We start from the raw sequence: 15,378 nt of genomic DNA, 5'->3' as shown, positions 1-15,378 counted from the left end.
GGGTAACTTACTCGAGTAATTTAGGTAACTGAAGCGTGCAGTGATATCTGAGCCCTGCACTTCTTGTAGGTCTCTTCAGATCTAGTGCTGATGGCCAACAACTCAGGTCGTCACCCTGAAATGTGAGTTGTCACAGCCTGCTGTCTGGAGGGCGGACAGCTTGCCGTGCTGTAGCATCCTGGAGATTTGTCCCCTAAATAGGATAGTGCTTCAAAACCTGAGCTAACTGGAGGTATTAAATTTCCCTTCAAGTCCTCATTATGCGGTTCAATTATTTTAATCGTTCCTGTGGCACCTTGGCAGGGATATTTCTGCACTTTATATCAGCCTGTGTTTGGTTTCGATCAAAAAGCTTGTTTAATAATGAATTACTTAATATTTCTCTGTCTGATGACTGCAGGCTGGGCAAACGGAGTTAAAGCTGGAGGATAACAAAGCTGGATGTGCTTGTAGCTGTTGGGTCAGTGATTGCTGACTCACACAAGCGTGTGTGTGAGGACGCCAGTGCTGAGCCTTCAGGCTGTGTATGAATCAACTTCAGAATTAAAAATGCAAATTGAAAGCATGGAACTACAGGCCAGTGGCATGATTTGATTGTCAGTAGCAACACTGGGATAAAAGCAGAACAAATCTCCTTGGTCCTTTTCCAGGTGCTTACATGATTCACTTCACCTTTGCAAGCGTGGGTTCCTGGGAGTACTGTTCTGAAACATGGCTTGTTGCTCTCAGTCATCCTGGCCTCCCGCTGTCACCAGGTGATGTTGTTCATGACTGTATGACATTGCTGCACTGCTGGGTTGGTTGCTGCTCCCAAGTTATGTCATGCAGTTCCCCGTGCTTGTATGGGCAGTGGTGAAATTTTTGCAGCAATTGTAAGCAGTGTTGACTGCTTAGCATGCATGTGTTAGAAATTAGTTGTTGCAGGTATTTGTCCTGCATCCAACAGGCCTCCCTTTCATACTGATTTGGGCTGAACTGTATTTCTATCAACTTTCCTGTTTGTTTTGTTTTTTTTTTCATCTTTTATCTAACTCTTCAAGGATATCTCTCCTTTGAAATCATGACTGAATAGATGTGTGTCCCTACAGCGACTCAGGGGGAGGTCCTTTTTTCCCTAAAAATAGTCTTAATTTTCCAAATCTTTCTAGATGAAGAGCACTGCCTGGGCACGTGTAGCAGTTTAAAGCAGTCTCTGCAATGCATGTGAAGATAAATTTGGTGAAGTGGGAGTCTGTGCCTTTCTCTTTTCCTTCTTTAACACAAAGCAGTGATTCCTATTCTGTTATTAATAGCTCGAGCAGGTTGCTGCTAAGCATTTTATAAAAATGGAGCAGGAAAATGTCCTTCACACCTACTGCTTGCATATTACTGCTATATGCATAAGATCTTACTTAAAGCTTGCTGATTGATACGGATACCTAAACACTGCAGCTGTGTGGTCTTAAAGAACAGCAAACTGCTGCTTTCCATGGTATAGATGTCAGATGTGATAACAGGAGCTTGCAGTAGTAACCCTGGATGGGCAGTAAAGCTCTTCTGGGAAGACACTCGACCTCCTGTTGCCAGAGCATGCGTTCAGGTTACTTGCTTAGTTTCTTCAGGGATGTTTCCTGCAGTGTTCAGCGACTTTGGGCTGCAAGTGCAGCCACGTTTTCAGAAGTACGGTGTTGGGCGCTTCCCAACTGACTTGGTACTTTGTGCCTGTCACTCATCCAAACACAGAATTAAGTATTTGTCACAGCAGAAAATATCCATGGCAACTAATTTGCCAGTTCTGTGAATCTCCATGATTTTTGAAGTTTCTCTTTTTCTGTGAAATGCACAGGGGTGGTTCCACAAACTTTTTTTTTCAGGTCTTCTGCAACTGTCAGGAGTGATGGCTCTTCTTGGAAACGTGTGAAAAATACACCGGTCCCAGTTCGGAAGATGGGGTGAGTTGGGGTGTATTTGGTTGCAGAATGGACATGGGTGACTGAGATGTGCTCATGCAAGTAGGACAAAGACATGCCCCTTATCCCCAGATGGACTGTGCTTGAGTGAGGATTACATGATTAAATAAGCACCTTCTTGTCTTAAAAATGTGGAGATGTACAGCAGGTGGGGGTGCCACCATTGCCTGCAGCTTTAAGAGTTAATGAAGTTATGTTTCAGCCTTTGGTTTGAAGTCCTTTTTGGAGGCATCTGGGTGTTAGCATTCGGGTGGTGCTGCATGGCTACGTGTCAGGGCTGCGTGCTTCACAAGCCTCATCCTTTATTTTTAAAAGATTGAGACATTCCAGCTTTGCTGATTCCAAGTGTGTGTGTTACTGTGACTGATGCTGGATGCTCTTTATCTGCTGTTTATTGTTCCCATGTTACCACTGAGGTGTTCCCCAGCAGAGCTTGTGGACCAAAAAGCACTACAGGTTTATAGTGTGTGGTCAGGTGAAATTAAAATGTGGCTTTATTTTATCCAAGCAGTTTTTTCCTTTCCTTGCCAGGGGGGTCTCTTGTGGTCTCTGTTGGTGAGAGACTGCTGCAGGCTCTCCATCTTTGAATCTCTTCTGGGATGTTATTTTTGTAAGCAAGAGGGAAGAGAGTACTCAAACCAAAAGTCATATTGTGATGGTACAAAAGGTGATATCACCTTAATACTGTATGATTTGTATTGAGCATGCACAGCATGTTATCAGCTCACACTGCTGAACTGTGTGGTACTTCCATTGTCTTGAGACAATACGTAGGACCCCCTTCTGAAGCTGATGTAGTGTTGATGTTCACAGTAGCTGTATCATGTCAAGGAGTACTGTGTGGCTTGATATTTGTTAGTGTGTAGTGTTTAAACATGATTTTTTTGTTGGTAGACGTGATAAGATTACACCGCATTAGTCCTGGTATTTGCTTTATAATGTCTTTATTAATGGGTGAGTGCACTCGCAGCCAGTCTGTGCATGATACCAAATGGAGCAGAGAGGTGGCTACGTCAGCAGGCAGGTCTGGATTTCAGAGGGACCGTGGCAGTCTGGAGAAACAGGATGATGGGATGTTCAGCAGAGGTGAACAGAAGCCCTGCCTTGGGGTAGGTGGCTAGAAGGCAGCTTTGCAGAGGAGCCCCTGGGGTGTCCAGGTGGACAGCAAGGTGACCAGGAGCCGTCAGAGGTCAGCTGTGTCTTTGGCTGCATTAGCAGTCATGCAGTTGGCATTTCAAGGGAAGGGACCATCCCCTCTGCTCCGCACTGGGGAGGCCCATCTGGGCTGTGGGTCTGGTTTGGAGCTCCCCAGGATGAGGCTGGGGTGGTGGAGGGATGCGGGTGTGCTTAGACTGGAGGGGAGAAGGGGAGACCTTACTGCTGCCTGCAGCTACCTGACAGGAGGGTGTGGAGAGGACAGAGCCTGGCTCTGCTTGTGACAGAATGATGCAACAGGCTGGTGTCAGAGCATGGGAAACCCTATGCTGACACAAGGAAATGTGTTTTAATTTGGAGTGGGGGATGAATACTTGGATTGTGGTCTGGAGAAGGGGAGGAAACTTGACTGTGTTCAAGCTGTGGCTAGGCATGTCCTGAGCAACCTGATTTGGTTGCTTCTGCTCAGAGCAGGAGATTGGACCTGAGGCCTCCTGAGGCATCTTCCAGACTCAGTTAATGTACCATTCTGTCATTATTTGGTTTCTGATGCGTAGAACTTGGTCAGGTTGCCTTCAGTGCTCCAGATAGTGATGGAGCATGAAGAAAAGCCATGTTGTGTCTATCACTGCCAACTCCTGTGTCTGGATACTTTGGGCTGTTTCACAGACTTCCCCCCTTTCCATGGCACCCCACATCATTCCTGCTACAGGGGATTCACAGCATGAGACCCTTATTTCCTCCTTGATTCATGTTCCACCGCCAGTATCGGGGACAGACAGCTGTGGCTGGGGTGCTGGCTTTGGGGAGGGCAGGTGGAGCACCTCAGGGGAAGAACTGCATGGGGACGTACCCAGATGTGAAGTGAGGAGAGCTGGGTGTGTACAGATCACTGCTGCTTTACTGCATCTTTCTGGTCCTTTCATTTGTACCTCCTCTGCTTGCCCCGTGGGGGAGGTGGTAAGGGACGGGCTGCAGGTTATGTCCCCTGTGGTCTGGGGCTCTTCTGTGCCTTGCCTTCGGAAATGAGCAGGAGCTGCTTATAAATCTGAAAAGCTGCTTTGGGGAGGAATCGGGACACTGGTGCTTTCAGCATAGCTTGAACAGTGCAATCTCACCGGATGCTCTCTGCCAGTTCTAAAGTTGATTTTTTAATAGTACTGAGAGGTTTGGCTGTGTAAAATCTGGTGTTACTCATCCAGCACTTCCAGCTCTCAATTTCTGCACTGCTTGTGACTGTACTACTTTAGAGAATAAAACTGAACTGATTTTTATTTTAAAGTTGCATGTTGTCCCCTAATTGAGGGAAGGACTTCTGCCTGACACTGGGACAGCCTGAGGACTGGCAAGCCGGTCTGAAATGTATGTTGTGATTAAACAGTGCTTTACTGTTATCTCATGGTTTTATTAGTAAAAGCTTGTAATAGATACGGTGTTTTGCTGGGGAAACTTGGGGAGACAAAGACCTGGTTGGGTTTCTGATCCCTTTAGAAGTGGGATTGGCTTAGGAGCTGAAAGATAACACATTTAGTATTTTATTACCTGTTTGCTTTTGCTTGTGTAGTCTGTGGGACTTCCCAGCTGTGGTGCTGCCCTTGAACTGTTTTCTGAGGAGTCTGCATTTTTATGTAGGTAAACTTCAAGGATGCACTGAGGCATCTACCTCTTCCTCTCTGTCCCTTTCTTTTATACCATAATAAAAGCAGTAAAGACGTCTGCTTTGGAGTAGAAAAACCTATGGATGCAAGCTCTGTGGAAGTTTAGTTTTAGATTTGGAAGTCTAGCGGAGGCCTAGCAAGTTGTCCTTTGCTGCACTGCAATAAGCCATTTTTTTCCTCCTTACAGCCTGTAGGCATCAGGCCCTGGTTTGTCACTTATAAGTACCTTTAGACAATGCAGCACTGTATCTCAGCACAGATAAGGTCTGTAATTACTGGGTTGGATTGAATTCTTTGTTGCATCTGCAGCCCTAAGATGCCTTTATTAGTGCAGTAATGAAATATCTCTCTGGTTGCCCGTATCGGATATTCTCCATTTTGAGGATGTTACAGGTTAATATATTAACCTGTCATCATCCCCTGCTTTAGAGACAGCCTAAAGCATGTGCTGTGGGAATGAGACTGATTTAATCAGGATTTTTACATTTGATTTCTAAGCGCACAATACCTGTAATAGGTGTCATGATTGTGAGAGTCAAATTCTGTCAGTGTAGGTGGGACACTGAGAGCTTTAGGGAGAAGAAATCCCCATGGGTGCTGCAGGGAGGCAGTGACGCATTTGTGGTGAAGCACTGGGAGGGTGGCAGCGAAGCTTTCCTCTGTAATGTGACTGCTGTGCTGTGTCCTGGGTTGTTGTAATGGGAGTAGGAGCCACGTAATCTTTAACGAAGTGGTTTTAATGTTGTTGTGAACTTGGTCTGAGGCATTTCCATCGTGAAGATTTAAAACTTCTATAATTTTAGGGAGGAAGAATTTGTAAAGTAACTAGCTTAAATGCCAGTAGTAAGCTGGCTTCTAATCATAGCAGGTGTTACCCTGAAGCAGGGCATCATCACCAGTATGGAGGAAATTATATTTTTGTCCTGCATTCAGCACACCATTCTTTAAATACTTTCTCTGTTTTTCATTTGCCTTTTAAAGGAAATAAGTTAAACTTAGCAAGCCCTTTGTCCCATGTGTCATGTAAGTAAACTCCACTGTTACCATTAGGTGTATTTTTAATTTACAAATTGTGGTTTATTTATGGAACTGCGGGGTTACCTGTGCTGTTGATTTTATATACAACTAACCAAGTGTTAATAACCCATGGCAAATGTGTGCTACAGTAGACCACATACTGCCAGCAGGAATGTGCATATCCCCTGCTCGGACAAGACTATGGGATAAGGCTTTGTTGATCAGACTTCCACGCTGCCCAGACCTGGGTTCCCTTCCTTACATTGTGGTTGGCAGCAGGATGTATGTGGCTTCGGGTCCTATACTGTCTTGCTGGGGTTGGAGCCTGAACTGTGCAGAAGACTTGATGGAGACCACGTTGTTAGGTGAGCTCGTGCCTCCCTCCTGGTGCCACATCAGTAGAGGTTCCCTGGTAGGAATTGCTTTAAGAAAAGCCACAGTGCGTCAAGCCCTGTATCAAAAACCCCTTCTTGGCCTTTGAAGGAACTTTTAGAGGTCATGCAAGAGTTGCATGTGAATTGGTGATATTTAACTTGCAGTGTGTGTCTGGGACCGCTGTCTTTTTTCCCCCCTCTCTACTGAGTGTGTCTTTGTCAGATGGAAGGAGAACAGTACGGAATGCAAGACCCAAGCCTGTTGTGTGGGACCTACAAGTTGAGATGTGATGGGCTTTGGGGCGGTGGGCTTTGCCCGGTGTTGTAAAGCTGTCTTTCACCCTAAATGTTTTTACTCTAGGTGCTAATGGGAGAAAATGTGGGGAGGTTTATTGTCTGTCTTTGTCCCGTACAAAGCTAACAACATGATGCTTATGTATGGTGTGTTGAGGGCCAGTTTATAGCCTGAGGGATGTAAATTTAGCAGAAATGCTTAAAATCACTGTCTGGTTTCAGAACACTCCTGTGATTGAAATTAGTGAAGGCACATCATACTGCTTGGTATGAAGTGCACCTTTTATCTCTTTAATGTAACCTCAAGAGAAGTTCCTGCTGTGGCAGATCTCTATAAAAAGAATCTGCTCATGTATGCAAGTGTTGTAGTCTGAACAGCTTAGTTTAGTCTTAAGCAAGCATGAATATGATGTGATGTAGCTTGCTTGCTTGGGAAAAGAACATTTTATTGCTTTTTCACTGGTCTGTACTCCTTCATAGGTTGATATAGGACTGTGGGAAGATACCCTACAGTAGCCTTCCGTTCCCTGTTACAGTATTTATTATTTTACCAGAGGTAGAAAGAATTTAAAAAAGAATGTTTAAACTTGCTTTCCTTCCTGCATCTTGCTTACAAGAATAAAGAAATAAAAATGGGCAGAGAAGGTAAGAAAAATGAGTTTTCATGCATAGAAGCACTTTGGTGTATCCTGGGAAGGAAGGAGGAGGATGAGCACAGCTTTATTTTTCACTTGCAGGAAGTTATGCTCTGAAAACCTGGTAAGCAGTGGGCTGTTTTCCTTTGCAGCTCAGCTGGGGTCTTCCTCCTCCCTGAGGGAGACTTGCTGTGTCCACCCTTTGGTGGAAACCTCCCAGCAGCGGAATCTACCTGGGCGAGACCCCCGGGGCTCCGTGTCCTTCCTGGCAGTGCTAGAAAGACATGGGGCGTGAGTCACTGTCCTGCCAGCGCCGCCTTGGACTCGCCTAGGCGCAGTGCGGCATGTGTGTAGATGGAGACTTTTAGACCAAATTTGGCCTTTCTTGTATGGCACCTGACAATGCTTTTGTATAAATGTTTGGTCTTCAACATATTACACTTCAAACTATGCAACAGAATTATTCTTCTGTTGGCTGGAGAAAATGTAAAGCTGTGAAAAAGCTTGAGAGCTGGTTTCCTTCTGGTGCTGAGCTGTACTTGTCACTATTTGTTTTCAAAGGTGTAACTATCTGTATCTCATACCACGCTGGGGGAGTGTGTCAATATGCTGATTGCTGTTAAGGCATATGGCAAATATTTTTCTGCTTTTCCCGTTTTCACTTCTGGTTTTTCTCCACTGGCAAAGCAACCAGCTGTTGCCCCTGTGTATATTAGCTCTTTGCTTGCTTTGTCCAATCTAAATTATCCTGATTAGCAAACATAAATCTCTGGTTCTGTCTCAAGCAGTCTAATTTTGAAAGTAAGTGAGGTAGAGGAGGCAGGTGTTTAGAGAAGGTGTTTGATATGTCTCCAACAGAAATTAACATTGCTGAGGTTGATGTCTAAAAATAAATTGTTCTCAGCTCCATCCCTTTGTCGGGAGCTGCTGGATGCAAACTCTCAGGCACTCGGGAATGGAGGTTTTTAATGCCCTTTATGAAGCATGAAGGCCTGGACTGCCAATGGGGCTTTGGGACCTTCTGCTTCCCAGGAGCCTTAGCAGCTGGGTGCCTGGAGTGGGTGGCCTGATTGGGCAAAATGTGGTTTTGCTCATTAATTGCTTGTTTGCCTTTGTGTATGTGTATAGCAGGCTTCTTTGGAAGGGCCTTGGCTTCCCAAAGTGGCTGCTGAAATGGAAAGTAGTGACTTTGAATAAAGTGCTGGCACTGCTTTTGTGCATGTGAACCTTGCCTGTGTAGAGGAGAGGGATGGGATGGCAGCTGATTCTTCACGAGAAGGTGTGATAGTGTCTTGTGAAGTGCTGTCTGGGAGACTAGCTAGGCTTGACTCTAACCAGAGGATCATGAAGCTGGTGAGAGAAGAGGGCAGGTCTCAGACCATGCCGAAGCATCTCAAATATTTCTTAATTCAAAAGCTCCAAATGTCTTATTGCCCCATGGAAATTTTCTTGCAACACAGTACACTAAAATAACACTGAACGTCTGGTTTGAGCAGTTGGGAAATTCACTTAAAGCTGTAACTCATCCTTGTCTAGGTGTGAGAACGGTGCCACTGACTTTGCCTCTTGACTGTACGTTTAACTCTTCTGTTCCTGGTAGCCCACAGTCAATATCCGTAGGATTTCTGCAGAGAACATACAGCCCCAGAGCATTCATTCCAGTGCAGAGTGTTGCTGTGACTTGGATCCCTGAGATGAATTTCTGGAAGTACATGCTTTGTACAGTTGTGCGCTAGAGGGAATGTGGTGTTCCTGGTGCCGGGAGCAGTCCGACTGTGTCTGCATTTACTTTGTGAAGGTAAATACAGAAACAGTGTCACCTGGTGCTTGCCTATTGTTCTGGAGTTTTCTTACAGATTATATGATACAATATAAATCATATATAAAATTAATCTCTATTGTATCATATATATTGTATTATAATATATTGTACATATACATAAATTGTACATATACATAAACCCTAAATTTAATACCTTGCTCTAACCATTGTAACTTTTTTTTTTATGCTTCATCCTTGCTTGGCTTGATTGACCCTGATGAGCAATGTTCATCAAAGCAGGCTGATGGTAATGAAGATATAACTGTTCAGGAAGAGGTCTCAAGGCACTAACACTGAGAGACTTGATTTGAGCATTTGGTCTTGCAGGTGAAGCAGCTGAGATGTCAGGTCTGTCTAGATGTGCTTGGCCAAGGTTACTTGGGTATCTGCAGGATTTGATCCAAGAGATCTGCCATTCCAAATCACAGGCCAGTAAGCAGCTGACTCTTTGATTTCTATTAAAAAAAAATCTCTGGCATCTCCAGCGGCTGAAAAGTCAGCTGCCAAAATTGTTTTATTTTTTGGGTACTGTCATAAGAAATGGGAAAGATCTTACATTGTGTCACAGTGCCCCATGCACTCACATTGCAGGCATGTTTTAAGACCCTGCTTGCATTTTCCCCTGTTTCATCAGTTCTTATGGAAAAGTCTGTTCACTGGATTGTTAACGTCCACACTCCTCAGGAGCGCGTCCTCAAAGGATAATCTAATCATTTCATGGATAGTGGAGGTCTGGAGGTACCTCCAATACATGAGTGTCTCTTCCAGTTTTCAAGTACATGTTCCCTTCTTCTGCTCAGACTTGGGTAGCAGTTTTATGCCAGCGACTCAAATCAGTTCTGAAAGGCAGGCAGCTATATATACTGATCTCTGAAGCAGAGGTAATTGCTACCAAAAGTAGTATGTGTGCTGATCATAGAACTAAACATGGGGGTTTTTGTCACAGAATAAAGTTTCTGGGTCTTGGAGGTCTTGGAAATTGCTGTTGTCCTGCTGATGTTGAGTATTTGCCTTTAGCAGAAGCAAAAGCTTGTTGTATTTGGTGAGAAAATGCAGCCGAATGAACAGCTCTCCAGCTCTGCGCTGCACGCACATGTAGAAACCAGCTTTCACACTCCATACTACATAGACCTGTAGCAGAGGAGTTGCTGAACTGAGGAGTTCACGGTCAAGGGCTGAGAAGCAACAGTTAGATTGGGTTTTAAATGTGAAGTTTTAGATTTGTCTTCTTGTGCCCAAGCCTTAAAATAGAGGAAGAAATATGTCATGCAACCATGTGGGCTTTGCATCTAGATATCTATCAGTAAGAAATTATTTCATACAGAAAGAAATTCTGCAGTATAATTTTAGTGTTGTTTGAAAGTTGGCAGAAGGTCAGAAGTGCGATGACTTTAAAGTGATGTTTGAGGTTACAGGCCATAATTCATGCAGTGTCTCTGAAGAAAATTTATTTGGTACTGAAACATTAACATTGATGGTAACTTGCTTAAGAAGAGCTGCTTGCAGCTGTGGAAAAATTCTTGGAAGCAAGCTCTTCTATCCACACTCCATCTTAGCAAGACTCGCTAAGTCTTGTGCTCAAAGCAAATACACCCCTAAGCTCTATAGTCTGAAAAAACAGGATATTTTTGCCAATCTGAGTATTTTAAGTATGAAAGTACATTAGTGGGATAGCAATAAAAATTGGTCTTAATGTTGATTGTACTGTGTTCTGTGTGCTCTTATGTCTTTGCTCTTTATTCTTATCATTTAACACCATTCCCAAGGGCTGAAGGACCAGTGAAAACTTAAAAGCAGAGGCTGTAGCAAGAAAAATTACTCCTTGAGGCTCTCATCTGCTGTGTTAACGTTCATTTCAGTATTCTTGTGCAGCAAGAGCATTTGTCAAATTAACCTTGTGTATGGTCATGTGTTGTTTGTTCTTGCTTAAAGATGAGCCACCATGCATGGAAGTTGTGCATCCCCCTGGTCTTATTTTATACTAACTTCTGTGAAGGTGATAGGATCTGGACCAGACCTTTCATAAACTTTTAATTGATGCAGTAAACTTGGCAGCAGTACTGCCCACAAATCTTGGTGGGATTTTTCCTCTCTGGATCTCTAGCATTTTTACTTGAAAAGTAATAAAACCAGTAAATTGGGTGCTTCCTCTGGCATTTTTAAGCTCTCAAGAGGTTTCTCTTGAACGCCGAGCATGTGCCTGCTTCCTGGGAAGCTGCTGGTGTCCTTGCTGGGCTGCGAGCTCTGGGCTCTGCCTGGCGGTTGCAGTTTGGCACCTTCTCCTATGTGTTTGTAGTTACCAGAACATACTTCTGAACTGGGGTTTTATCTTTGGGAACTACATCTAGGCAACTAGTCAGAGAAGAGCCTAAATGGGAGGAAATCCTGTGTGTTCAGAATACAGGTGAGGGAGTGCAGAGGGTGGTACTGGTGTGCCTGGTGATAAAGACAACTCTCCTTGTTGTCCCCAGATTCTTTTTGTTGTTGTTGTGCCTTATGGTGTTACAGTCATCAGGAACGGACTTGCTGGAGATGCAGCTCCACATTGAGCCCTGCTCGCTGCAGCCTTCCCCCTGCTCGACCGTACAGCAGTGGCTTTGCTAAAGCTGCTGACCTTGTGGTCTGGATTTCTTGGCTGAGATGGGCAAGGGTGCGTTGTGTGTGCTCTATCAGCTGTGGACTGACTGCTGTAAACGGGACACTTAGTACTCTGATATACTCTTACGGGGTTTCCTTCTGGCCAAGTACTAGCATATTTTCCCAACTAGATAATGCTTTGCTCGCTCTGCGCTGAGTTTCTTTACAGCCTTTAATTCTGCTTCTGCTGGAAGATGAGGAGTAAAATCCCCTTTTAGGAGGCTGCGGCAGTGTTGCGTTGGAGCAGAGCTGTGGTTGTACAGTGTCATGCCAGCACGGGAAGCTTGCCCTACAGAACAAGGGGATGGCTCGCCCTGGGGAACAGGTGAAGCTGCTCACCCAAACTAGTGGCTTCAAGAGCTCTTTCTGGGTGCCCTTGTTTACAGGGCTGATATCCTTATCAGCCAGGGCCACCACCAGCTTCTCCAGAGGTGGAGAGGAGATAGCACAGCATGGTGGGAGGAGTGGATATGCTTACTGGTAACTGGGTGTTTTTGATGCTTTTTTAAAAATAGTTTTTCTCATAAAAAAACCAACACAAAGTCTCTTTGCCAGACCATGTCTTGTGCTTGCTGATATCCACATGACGGCTTAGTTTTTTTTCCTCCTGACCACTGCTGAGGTTTCCTGGCAGAAAACCTGCATTTTGCACATGGGAGAGTCATAAATGTGTTATAAAAGCTAATCCTGAATCTGGATAGATTGCTTTTAGAGCATCCTTTCACTTGGGGTGGAAGCCTTGTTTGTGGGAGCACTGTAGAAGCAGAACATCTTCTCTTGGGGAATGAGGGGAAGGGAATTGGGGCACGTCTGCGCATTTTGATGTGGCTCTGATCTAAAAGCATTTATAAGTCTGTGTGCGTTTATACTGGCTTTATACACTGGTTTCTCAGGAAACAAGAGGCCCTGTACTTGGGCACCCTGCTTGGATATATTATATATTTGGAGGAGACTGCTTGTTGATGAGCCAGATGGGGCTATCTGCGCTATTCAGCCATCTAGCCAGCAGGTCTGATGCACTTTTATTTGAGAAGCAGGGGGGAAGCCTGGGTGTTTTCAGAGATGTTTCAGCTTGGCAACATTGTCAGTTTTCTTGACCTGGCCACCTATTAAATCTGTATGCTTTGCCAGCAGTGAATTTTCCAAGACTCACTGTTACATCGATGATGCCTCTGATGTGAAAGTGCTAACGTTTGCAAAATGTGCTCGTGAGATTTTTGCATTAAACCTTTACAGCATATTGGCAGGCATGAGTGTGGTGCCTTGTCCTACACTGCGCCATTGTGGGTGAGAATGTCTTTCTGACAAATTACCTCCTGAGATCCCTTGTAGATTTTTTTTCCTCTTCATGAAGCGTGGAGAGACAAGGTCTATTTGTAAATGATGTGAAGCAGAAGTGTCTTCCAGGTTTTTCCTTGCAAAGGCTTGCCCTACACTGGGGTGCTACAGCTAAACTAAAGAGGACTGGAGAAAGGACTGTGAAATCCAGATTGCTTTGCTTACTGCATCCATGTATTACAGGAGAGGTTAAGTCACCCCTAAATCCTTGCTTGTGCAGTGTTGGCTGAGGCTCACTGATGTTGGGTCCTGCATGTGGGTGGAGCCTTGTTCCAGAAACCAGCTTGGAAAGCTGCTGCTGGTCCGAAGTGGGAATATTCCCATGAGCTGCCGAGGTGGTGAATGCCTGAGCTGTGGGCATCCCTCCAGCTGGCAAGGATTGCAGCCTGGATTGCAGGCTTTTTCCCTTAAACCTGATCATTACTAATCTGTGCCCATCCTGATTGCAGCCAATTGCAGATTAATCGGTCTTTAAATAGAAAAATAAATCGTGATTTTTTGCAGAAATCTCAGTACAACACTTGCCATAGGCTTGTTTGGGTGTTGTTTGTGGCTTCTTAGGTTTGGTGAAGGGAAAAAGAGGAAGAAAGAAAAAATTCGAGCTGTTTGTCACGCGGAGCTTGTGGTTTGTGAGAGCTGTGATGTGCTGAACGTGAGCTTACTGTGTGAGCTGGGAAAATACCTCTCGAGCCACACGTCTGCTTTCTCTTGGGCATTTGTTTTCTGGGTTTGAGTTGTCATAAAAATCCTTTTCCCTTGAACCAAGGGAGAGTATTAACCCCAAGAGATTTGGTGTCCATGCTTACATCCCCTAACTTCAGGCATGTGAGCTTTTGGCCTCAAAATAAAACCAATTTTAAAGTGTTTTTTTAGAGTTTCTCATGCATAAAAATGAATACAGAGATTTCACTGGCTTTATACCCCCAATTATTCTGAACAAAGGACATGCAAAATCTCAGTTTATTGGAAAATGTGCCGTGAAGCACTTATGCAGATGGGTTTCTGTAACCATGCTGCGGGGCTGCTCTGCATGAAATATTTTGAATGTTCCTATATCGAGGATGGAATGATGGTGACTGTGAAATAAATCACCAGATTTCAGCGTGGATGGACAGCTTAGGCTCAGAGGACCCTGAAGCTGCAGTGGCATGGAGCTGGAAGCTGCTGCTGAGGTGGGGAGGGAGCTGCTGCCTGGTGCAGGCAATGCTGAGGAAGCAGTGGTGGCACAACAGCCTTTTGTTGGCGGGGCGAGACGGGGAGCGCGGTTCCTGTCCCTGCGCTGTGTGGAAATGCCACTGGGTGCTGGCTGTGCTGCCGGGGTCACCGAAGGATCAGAGAGCTTGACCTAATCCAGATAGTCTTGTTAGACTGTGAATTCTGCATGGAAATCCTTGTGCATCGTCCGGAGTTGGTTTGTGCTTCGTGGAACGCAGGCAGAGAGCAGCGTCCCGTGGGAAGAGCGAGCCTCGCTGCTCAGCCGCATGGCAGATGGGCACAAATGGCCTTTCCTGCACCATGGAGGCTTGTGACTGCGTCATCTTTTGTGCTGCCCCCCACTCCCGATAATGAAGCAAAATCCCCTGAGAGAAATTTCCATCCTCATTTAATTAAGAAAAGGATCAGCCTGATTACCTTGGTCTGTGGTGATTCTTCTGCATCATCTTTAAAAAAAAATAAATCTGCTGAAAATATTTCAAAGCATTGCTCTTATTGTGGTCCAGGCCGGCTGTAAATCCATTTGGTATCTCCTCTTTTCTGTCCCCATCTATTGCATTACCTGATTCTGCTTATTTTGTTTCCTTGTCCTTGTTTTTCTGTTCTTGCTTCTGCCTGCAGCAGTCTCTTTATTCTAAAGGGCATTTCCTGGTTATGCAGCTGGTATAAATATTACTCTATGACTGCAGAGCCCTTAACTTAGTTAAGGATATGATATTTTGCAGTGTGGTAGGAAAATGAAATTAATAAACTGGTTTCAATTTAATCTCTGAACTTCTGAATGTTTCCAGGTTACTGTATAGTGGAGAAAGCAAAGGCGGAGATGAGACTGGTCCCGCAGTGATCAGGTCTGGAGTGGTAAGGGAGGTCAAGCATCTACACTTCGCCACCAGAGAATGGTCTTTGTGTTGTGCGCAAGGTTAACAGGAATGCAATAATCTTCTCGTACAAACATTTAAACGTGAGATGTCTGCACAACTTCTGTATTAAACGTCTGCATTGTTTTGACATACTGGTAGCAATTAGCAAACAGCCAGGGGAATACTTTGCAGCCATTTAGAGTTGATTTTCCTACCTGTTTCTGGGGATGTACTACTTCTCTACCAGCAAAATGCCCATGTTTAAATGAGTTTCAATGTGCGTTTTAATTTTTTCTTGTAGTTACAACAAAACCTGCCCTGTTTTACCTGTATATCCATGGTCATGTGATGCAAGGTAGGAGCACAATGATCTGTGCCTGTGTCCTGGACCGCTGTGCTTTGCAGGGGCAATACTCTTCCACAA

General features: G+C 44.7%; 1 protein-coding gene across 2 annotated transcripts in view; it reads left to right on the top strand.

The window, feature by feature from the left end:
* The first annotated feature begins 1,911 nt into the window (after nucleotides 1-1,911).
* The window catches only part of OSBP2 (oxysterol binding protein 2), a 131,231-nt gene continuing 117,764 nt past the window's right edge, over nucleotides 1,912-15,378 (top strand). For both annotated transcript variants that reach the window (XM_026860051.1, XM_026860050.1), the window contains exon 1: nucleotides 1,912-1,931. In XM_026860051.1, coding sequence (XP_026715852.1) covers nucleotides 1,927-1,931 — 5 coding nt within the window. In that variant the 5' untranslated portion in view covers nucleotides 1,912-1,926. The remainder of the gene's footprint in view (nucleotides 1,932-15,378) is intronic.

Source organism: Athene cunicularia, assembly GCF_003259725.1.
Source record: "Athene cunicularia isolate RWA chromosome 15 unlocalized genomic scaffold, athCun1 chr15_part1, whole genome shotgun sequence".
Classification (NCBI taxonomy): domain Eukaryota; kingdom Metazoa; phylum Chordata; class Aves; order Strigiformes; family Strigidae; genus Athene; species Athene cunicularia.
Note: the sequence above shows the minus strand (reverse complement) of the source record. Positions and strands in the feature narration are given on the sequence as shown.